The sequence below is a fragment of the Colobus angolensis genome, unplaced genomic scaffold (assembly GCF_000951035.1).
Source record: "Colobus angolensis palliatus isolate OR3802 unplaced genomic scaffold, Cang.pa_1.0 Scaffold70, whole genome shotgun sequence".
Classification (NCBI taxonomy): Eukaryota; Metazoa; Chordata; class Mammalia; order Primates; family Cercopithecidae; genus Colobus; species Colobus angolensis.
The window spans coordinates 4,728,757-4,737,563 of record NW_012120710.1 but is presented as its reverse complement, the minus strand read 5'-3'; the positions used below and the strand labels follow the sequence as shown (position 1 = coordinate 4,737,563).

Genomic DNA, 8,807 nt, shown 5'->3' with positions numbered 1-8,807 from the left:
AAGGAAGGAAGGAAAGAAAGAAAGAAAGAAAGAAAGAAAGAAAGAAAGAAAGAAAGAAAGAAAGAAAGAAAGAAAGAAAGAAAGAAAGAAAAGAATTTATCAGGTGTATAGAATTATAACATAGGAAATAAAAATCACAACCTTAATTCCCAGCAAATAATCAATTTGTTACCTTTACATACTTAATGTAATGTTTAATATGTTTAACTTTAATATTTCATAGTTATTTTATAAAAATATAACATTCTAAAATTTTATAAATTCTAAAACATAAAAATATAAATTTCTAAATTCAGCTTTTTTAACCTGACATATGAAATTGTTACATAGCCTCACTGCTATAATTTAATATCGTGAACAAAATCAATGGGGAAAAAGAAAGCCTGTGCAAGAGAACTAATTAGCATTATCCTTTTCTGCCTCAGTTTTTCACCTGCTGAAGTCTATTTCAAATGTTTCTGGTTCCTGCTCTTAAACATGGCAACACACACAGTGGAATGTTATTCTAATTTTTTTTTTTTTTTTTTTTTTTTTTTTGAGACAGAGTCTTGCTCCGTCACCCAGGCTGGAGTGCAGTGGCGAGATATAGGCTAACTCCAAACTCCACCTCCCGGGGTTCATGCACTTCTCCTTCCTCAGCCTCTTGAGTAACTGGGACTATAGGCGCTCACCACCACATCCAGCTAATTTTTTCTATTTTTTAGTAGAGACAGGGTTTCACCGTGTTAGCCAGGATGGTCTCGATCTCCTGATCTCATGATCCGCCCACCTCAGCCTCCTTAAGTGCTGGGATGGAATGTTGTTCTTAATGCTATTGTCACTAAGCAGCTCAGTGGCTGCCTAATTGGAACCATGAACATTTTTCAGCAAGTCTCCAAGAAGCAGAAGTAACACAAACTCAGGAAGCACAGCCAAGGGCTAAATATGACTTTGGCAGCTTTGTTGAGTGTATTTTCCCCTGAGGTTCATTTGTATCACACGGAAGTCTTTCAAGTTTGTGTAGGGTGACAGTGTATGACAATATTTATGCTTTGTCCTTAGTGGGTTCAAACTGTAAGAATCACTTTGTAAAGAGTATGACACGGTTCTTTGATTTTTAGGGAAGGACTAAGATTGCCACTTAATTATGCTGTAAGTCATTATTAAAACAAGAGAAAAAAATATCCTGGTACAACTAATATTTGACATCCACTCTATCTATGGATATGAGACATAATTCACTTCCGCCCATAATCCTGTCCCACATTCATGTATATTACAGTTTTATAAAGTTAAATAAAAATTGTTTCTTCCAGCCAGCCAAACACCCGATAAGATTGAGGAACTCATTTCTTACAAAGTATATTATTCATGGCAAACATCAGAATAAGGGTAATTCCCGTCTGCTGAGCAGCTGCAATACAGGCCACAAAGTACAAAGTACACTAGAGCATTTTACAGTAAACTCTGGGTCCACTATTACTCATAAAACCAAGCTGGAGCCTTAAAGGAACAGGACCCTGGGATCCCCTCAGCATCCCTCCCGCTGATCTGCCTCCCACCAAGGTCAGTCTCTCCCTGGCTACCTCTCTTCCAGGGCCATGATGAAGAATCCTGGGTATTCATCAGCTTATACCAGGATTCTCTCTCCACACTGCTTGTGGCAGGGTGCCAACTTCTATCCTGGAGAAACTTATAATTTACATGTCCATTTACCTAGAAGTCCAGTTTATATGGAAGTTTGGTTTTCTTCAGTTTAGTGAAAACACCATCTGTATTATATAGTGTTTGATGATGTTTAAAAACACCCTTGTTACTATTGTGATACCATGTTTCATGTTCCAAAAACCAAGGCCTTTTCCTAGAAAATCAATTTGTTTCCACCTCACATATAAAAATGTGAGAAACTTGGGTCTGTTTCTTGGGTGTGCCTTGGACATCACAGACTTGTAAACTGGAAAACTGGACAGAGAATCATTTTCTTATCGCCCATTTGAAAGTATTTTAAAGACCATCAAACAGTCTATGCTAAGCAGTCTGATCATGCTGGAAGGTGAACTTTTATGGGTTTGAGGGGGGAAGGTGCACACATTCTTTTTGAGGGAGTCCATATGTAACACTTAGGTGGACCCTAAAAAAATCTGTTAAAATTGCCACTGAGAGGCCACAGTGTATATTAAATCAGTGCTCCTCTTATTGAGTAGGGACTGCCCAGATAACACTTTAATGATTGCCTTTGAGTCTTCTAAACCATACAATGCCTGTAATTATTACAGGTCTCTTCTGGACTTCAGAACCTTCCACAGACATGGGACATTTGTTCACCTTTCCAAGGAACATCAGCCTCATTTCTGCACCTCTACCGCACTAGTGTTGCAGTGATCTCACTCATCTTGCTGCCTCTATCTTGTCTCGTACTGATATCTATCTTCCACATTCTACCTAGTGATCCTTAGTGTATCATCATGTCTTTCCCCTGCCTAGAATCTTCAATAGCTGCCCATTGCCTGCAAAGTGAATTCCAAGATTCTTAAAATGGTTCACGGGGCTCATTCATTGCTCAGCATTTCCCATTTAACATGTTGTATTCTTGGAATCCCAACTCTTGAGTTTTTTCTGCAAACTATAGAAATAGCTACATGTCCTTGTTCGTGTTATTTCTTTGCCAGGTAAACTCTTTACATTCTTCTTTTCCTGTTTAATTCTCAGCCACCAAGGTTCACCGTAGGCAACATCTGTTCCTTAAAGCTCTCACCCACCCTCTGAGCATGACTGAGGCCTCTTGACTGTGCTCACACAGCAACTGTGTCATGTTGAATAAATGACCTTCTATGGGGTGGTGTAATGTGAATAGACACAGATGATCAACTTAACAGTAATTCTTCACCGTGTTGTTCCCCTAATGCCAAGTTAAATTAGAATGTTACAGACATACATTTTATTTTCAAGGTTATATTAGACATATTGTTTCATCAGGTACATAAACTAATCATCTTCAAAAGTGTCTCTGGTAAGGTACACACAACTAAAAGAAATGTCTGGACAGCATTCACCATTGCTATAGTTTGTTCAGGCAACTTCTAAATTTTCTTTTCTAATTCCTTGCTTTGTATTGCATCACTAATTTACCTACTTTTATTCCAATACTTTAGTTTACTGAGCTCTAATCTTCAACACTCCAAAATCTTTCAAAGTCCAATTAATAATCAAAAAGATTATGCTCATTATGCTCATGATGAGAAAAATACGGAAGACTTCTATGGTATCCAGCTACACTCTTTTACACAGTGGATTACAGATTGGAAGAGTTTCTTTGCAAAGAGCCAGATTATAAATGTTTCAGGCTTCGTAGGTCATATGGTTTCTGTTACAACTACTCAACTCTGCAGTTATAACAGAAAAACAGCCACAGACAATGAGCAGACAAATTAGTGTGGTGATATTCCAATATAACTTTATTTACAAAAATGGGCAGCCTGGGACCACTTCTTATGTTTGCCAACTCCTTATGTCATTTGGAGACTTATTTCAGTTGAGGATTTAGTCAGTCTCTATTCAAGTTCAGAAACATTTTCCAACTGCACATGATCCTGAGGTAAACACTTTGAAGGCTGCTCATACTCTACTATATGATGTACTTTTATCAGAAGCAGAAGTTGAGGGAATAAGATTTTGTAAGCCTCCATTTGCTTTCATATCAACTCTCACAGCTCAACATATCAGGAGTTGCATCCCAAGTGTCCCTGAAATTTCTTTACCATAAAATTTCTTTATGGTGAAATTTCTTAACAGTGTTCTGGCACTAAACAATAAGTGCTATAAATCATGTTCGTGTTCTCAGCCAGTAGTATGATTTTTAGGAAATATTCTATGACAATGATCCCAGGAGAACAAAATCAGTGTGACTACTGGTGTTTAGAAGAGACGTGTTCATTAACATTAAAAATTTAAAGTAATCCATTTGGGAAATGGACCAACCGTATGGAGGACTTCAGGAGAATCAATTGTGTGGAGTGTATTGATCCTTGGGAATGCACACCTTGAAAATTACAAATGAGAAAAAGCCGATAGTAACATGTATGTTTACGTGATTTCAAACATGTAATCATCAGTATATATAAATTCTGTTATTCAATATTCAGTATTTATTGAAGAAGAGCCTACTGTGAGCAAGTTTCTGCTCCGAGAACCGGGAACACAGGAGTGAATAAAGTGGACCAAACTTCCTGCCTTCTCATTTTCTTATGAGACAGTGACAGATATTGAGGATCAAAGGGATTTTAGCATTCTAAATACTTGGAATTTTAATATCACGGCTTGTTGGGTCTTTTTTTTTAATATATATGAAACTGCTTATGTGAGAAAGCTTTTCTTCCCTTGTTTATTGTTGTTTAGGAAATGAGAATTTCCTGATAATTTTAATCAACCAGAATTTGTCAGGTTCCTGCTATGTACCAAGTACTCTTCCAGGCACAGGATACAGTGTGAACAAAATGTATACATACCCCTGACCTGTTGGAGCTACATTCAATGGAGGAGACAGAACATAAGGAAATAAGTAAACTATATTGAAGGTGACTCAGGGACAGGGGCAAAGGAGAAAATCAAGATACGAAATGCTGGGAGAAGGTGAACTTTTAGACTGGGTGATCAGGAAGGACTTCTTGAGAAGATAACTTTTGATTAAATAATTAAAGAAGATGAATGAGCTGGCAAGGTGAAAGTTTGGGGGAAGATCTTTCTGGGCAGAGGGATCAGCAAGTGCAGAGGCCCCAAGATGGGAGTGTGTCTGGAGGGGCCAAGGAACACTAGGGAGGCTGGTGGTTGCATGGAGTGAGGGAAGGGTGGGAGGAAATGAGATGAAAGAGGTAACAGAAGACCAGTTGCATCCAGCCTTTTAAGCCATTGTAAGGATGTTGGCTTTTAATCTGAAAAACAAGAAGACATTGAAGAGTTCTGAGCAAAGAGGAGAGATGGTCAAGTTTGCATTAAAACGGTTTCTGCTGTTGAGAGTAAACAGCAGATACAGGGAGGCTTTTAGGAGGCTGCTGCAATAATCCAGGTGAGAAACAATGATCATCTCAAGAAGAGCATCTCAAGATGCGGAGACACTGAGAGAAAGATAGAATAGAGGTGTGGTAAGAGCCAGTGTTCCCACTGCCAGGGCCCACCTGCCACAGAGGGTGAGATAAGTCAGAAGCATTCCTTACCATAGCTGTGTTCCCAGTGGGAGACACAGGGAGGAGTTTCCAGGCAAGAAAGTGCTGAGTCACTCACCAGCACATATGGTCTCACATCTTGATACCCAGCTGGAAGGGGCGGGAAGGAAGAGGGCTCCTCCCCTACAGGCTTTCCTTGCCAAAGCCTGCCATTGCCAGCTGTGTGGGGGCAGGCCAGGAGAGGAGTGCCCCTGCCACAGCAACAATGAGCCTTTGCTCACTTTTGCTTCACCCAGCCTCCTGGGATCTTTGACTTGTGTGGTTGCTTTTAATGGTCTAAACAGCCCTGGCAAATAGGGCAAATCACCTTCATTTCACAGCTGTGGAAATTCAGGGATACTAAGTGGCTTACACAAGGTAACACAGATTTGGAGAGTTGGGGCACTAGTGTCCCATCCCATGCCCTGGGCACACAGGAGGGAGTAGTATGTAGAGAGACGGTATGAGTCACATACCAGCGCTTAATTTAGGTTGATTATAAATGTTGAAATACACAAAGGAATATGAAACCGAATTCCTATTTTGTGGCTGCCTCCTGCTACAGAACACTGTTCTCACCATTTTTGTCTTCATTTTCCTACCTTTGGTTATTTACTTATGAATTAGCACCTCCAACATTTGCTGATATTTTAAGAATGCTTCCACTTCCAATGACTTATGTTAAGTTAAAGTGACAGAACAATAAAGATTCCATTAAACTATTTCTTTCTATCTCATACCTTTATGAAAGTACTATTATCACCTTTTACTGTTAAAAACCCTAAGACTGATTCTAATTTTTTTTATTTTTATTTTTAGGGAACAACTTAATTCTTTATTGAAGACCTATAACATTTTTTACGAGAACCAGAAAAATTTGCAGATTTTATATGGAGAGGTAAGCCCACTGAAGTAAGGCAATCCAGTTTTATTCACTCACACACACACACACACACACACACACACAATTCTGGAAGAAACAGGTGAAAGTTTAACTTGATTATGATTCTTTTAGACATGGGCTTGGAACACTTGTGACTTTCTATGCATTTTTGAGATAGAAAAGCATTTTAAAATTTTAATGACATATTTTCTTTCTATTTTAAAAATAGAATATGAATATTTTAACAGCATTTCCACTGAAAATCTATCACAATACTTTCTTACAAATGCATCAGAATGTATATAGAAAGATACTCATTGTGATGTCATTTGTAATGGAGAAAATTTGAAGATGTCCCTATCAATTAGGGATTATTCAAACAAATTATGATGCATCTGTAATGTAAAATTTGATCTGGGTTTTAAAATGAATGCATTAGATTCCAATAGATGTGCACTATATCAAAATAATAAAAATTTTGAAATATTAAAGAAATATTCAGGAAAGTCCTGAAGCTAGAAAGCATTTTTCCAACTTTTTTTTTTTTTTTTTTTTTTTGAGACGGAGTCTCGCTCTGTCGCCCGGGCTGGAGTGCAGTGGCCGGATCTCAGCTCACTGCAAGCTCCGCCTCCCGGGTTTACGCCATTCTCCTGCCTCAGCCTCCGGAGTAGCTGGGACTACAGGCCCCCGCCACCTCGCCCGGCTAGTTTTTTGTATTTTTTAGTAGAGACGGGGTTTCACCGTGTTAGCCAGGATGGTCTGGATCTCCTAACCTCGTGATCCGCCCGTCTCGGCCTCCCAAAGTGCTGGGATTACAGGCTTGAGCCACCGCGCCCGGCCCCCCATTTTTCCAACTTTTAAGTTCAGGGGTACAAGTGCAAGTTTGTTACGTAGGTAAACATGTGTCATGGTGGTTTGCTGTACAGATTATTTCATCACCCAGCTATTGAGCCTAATACCCATTAGTTATTTTTCCTGGTCCCATCCCTCCTCCCAAATTCCACCCTCTGATAAGCCTCAGTGTCTGTAGTTCCCCTCTATGTGTCCATGTGTTCTTATCATTTAGCTCCCACTTATAAGTGAAAGCATACAGTATTAGGTTTTCTCTATCTGCATCAGTTTGCTAAGAATGATGGCCTCTAGCTCCATCCCTACAAAGGACATGATCTTGTTCTTTTCTACGGCTGCATGGTATTCCATGGTGCACATATATCACGTTCTCTTTATCCAGTCTATCACTGATGGGCATTTAGGTTGATTCCATGTCTTTGTTACTATAAATAGTGCTGCAATGAACATATGATTGCATATGTCTTTATAATAAAATGATTTATTCTCCATTGCTGGGTCAAATGGTATTTCTGTCTTTAGGTCTTTGAGGAATCAACACACTGTCTTCCTCAATGATTAAACTAATTTACACTCCCACCAGCAGTGTATAAGGGTTCCTTTTTCTCCACAACCTCACCAGCATCTGTTGTTTTTTGACTTTTTAATAATAGCCATTCTGACTGGTGTAAGATGGTATCTCACTGTGGTTTTGATTTGCATTTTTCTAATGATCAGTTATGTAGAACTTTCTCATATGATTGCTCGTCACATATATGTCTTCTTTTAAGAAGTGCTTGCTCATGCCCTTTACCCACATTTTAATGGGGTTGTTTGGTTTTTTTCCTTGTAAATTTGTCTAAGTTCCTTGTAGATGCTGAGTATTAGATCTTTGTCAGATGCATAATTTGCAAAAATATTCTCCCATTCTGTAGATTGTCTGTTTACTCTGTTGATAGTTTCTTTTGCTGTACAGAGCTCTTTAGTTTAATTAGATCTCATTTGCCAATTTTTAGTTTCATTGCAATTGCTTTTGGCATCTTCATCATGAAATCTTTGCCCATGCATATGTCCTGGATGGTATTACCTAGTTATCGTCGAGTGTTTTTATAGTTTTAGGTTTTACATTTAGATCATTAGTCCATCCTGAGTTAATTTTTGAATATGGTGTAAAGAAGGGGTCCAGTTTCAATTTTCTATATATGGCCAGTCAGTTATCCCAGCACCATTTATTGACTAGGGAATCCTTTCCCCTCTGCTTGTTTTTGTCATATTTGTTGAAGATCAGATATTTGTAGATATGCAGTCTCATTTCTGGGTTCTCCATTCTGTTCCATCAGTCTGTGTGTCTGTTCTTGTACCAGCACCATGCTGTTTTGGTTACTGTAGCCCAGTAGTATACTTTGAAGTCAAGTAGTGTGATGCCTCCAGCTTTGTTCTTTTGCTTAAGATTGCCTTGGCTGTTCAGTCTGTTTTGGATTCATATGAATTTTAAAATAGTTTTTTCTAGTTCTGTGAAGGATGTCAATGGTGGTTTAATGGGAATAGCATTGAATCTGTAAATTGCTTTGGGCAATATTGCCATCTTAACAATATTGATTCTTCCTACCCATGAGCATGGAATGATTTTCCATTTGTTTGTGTCATCTCTGATTTCTTTGAGCAGTGACTTACAGTTATCTTTGTAAATGTCTTTCACTTCCCTTGTTAGCTGTATTCCTAGGTATTTTATTCTTTCTGTGGGAGTTTGTTTGGAATTTGGCTCTCGGTTTGACTGTTGTTGGTATATAGGAATGCTGGCAATTTTTGCACTTCGATTTTGTATCCTGAGACTTTGCTGAAGTTGCTTATGAGCTTAAGAAGCTTTTGGGCTGGAATGATGGGGTTTTCTTGATATAAGATTATGTCATCTGCAAACA

The 8,807-nt window shown here is 38.6% G+C and overlaps 1 protein-coding gene across 4 annotated transcripts in view; it reads left to right on the top strand.

The window, feature by feature from the left end:
- The window catches only part of RASSF6 (Ras association (RalGDS/AF-6) domain family member 6), a 48,744-nt gene that overhangs the window by 15,613 nt on the left and 24,324 nt on the right, over positions 1-8,807 (top strand). For 3 of the 4 annotated variants that reach the window (XM_011927148.1, XM_011927151.1, XM_011927149.1), the window contains exon 3: positions 5,997-6,075. The exons of the other annotated variant lie outside the window; for it this stretch is intronic. In XM_011927148.1, coding sequence (XP_011782538.1) covers positions 5,997-6,075 — 79 coding nt within the window. The remainder of the gene's footprint in view (positions 1-5,996; positions 6,076-8,807) is intronic. 4 annotated transcript variants of the gene reach the window in all.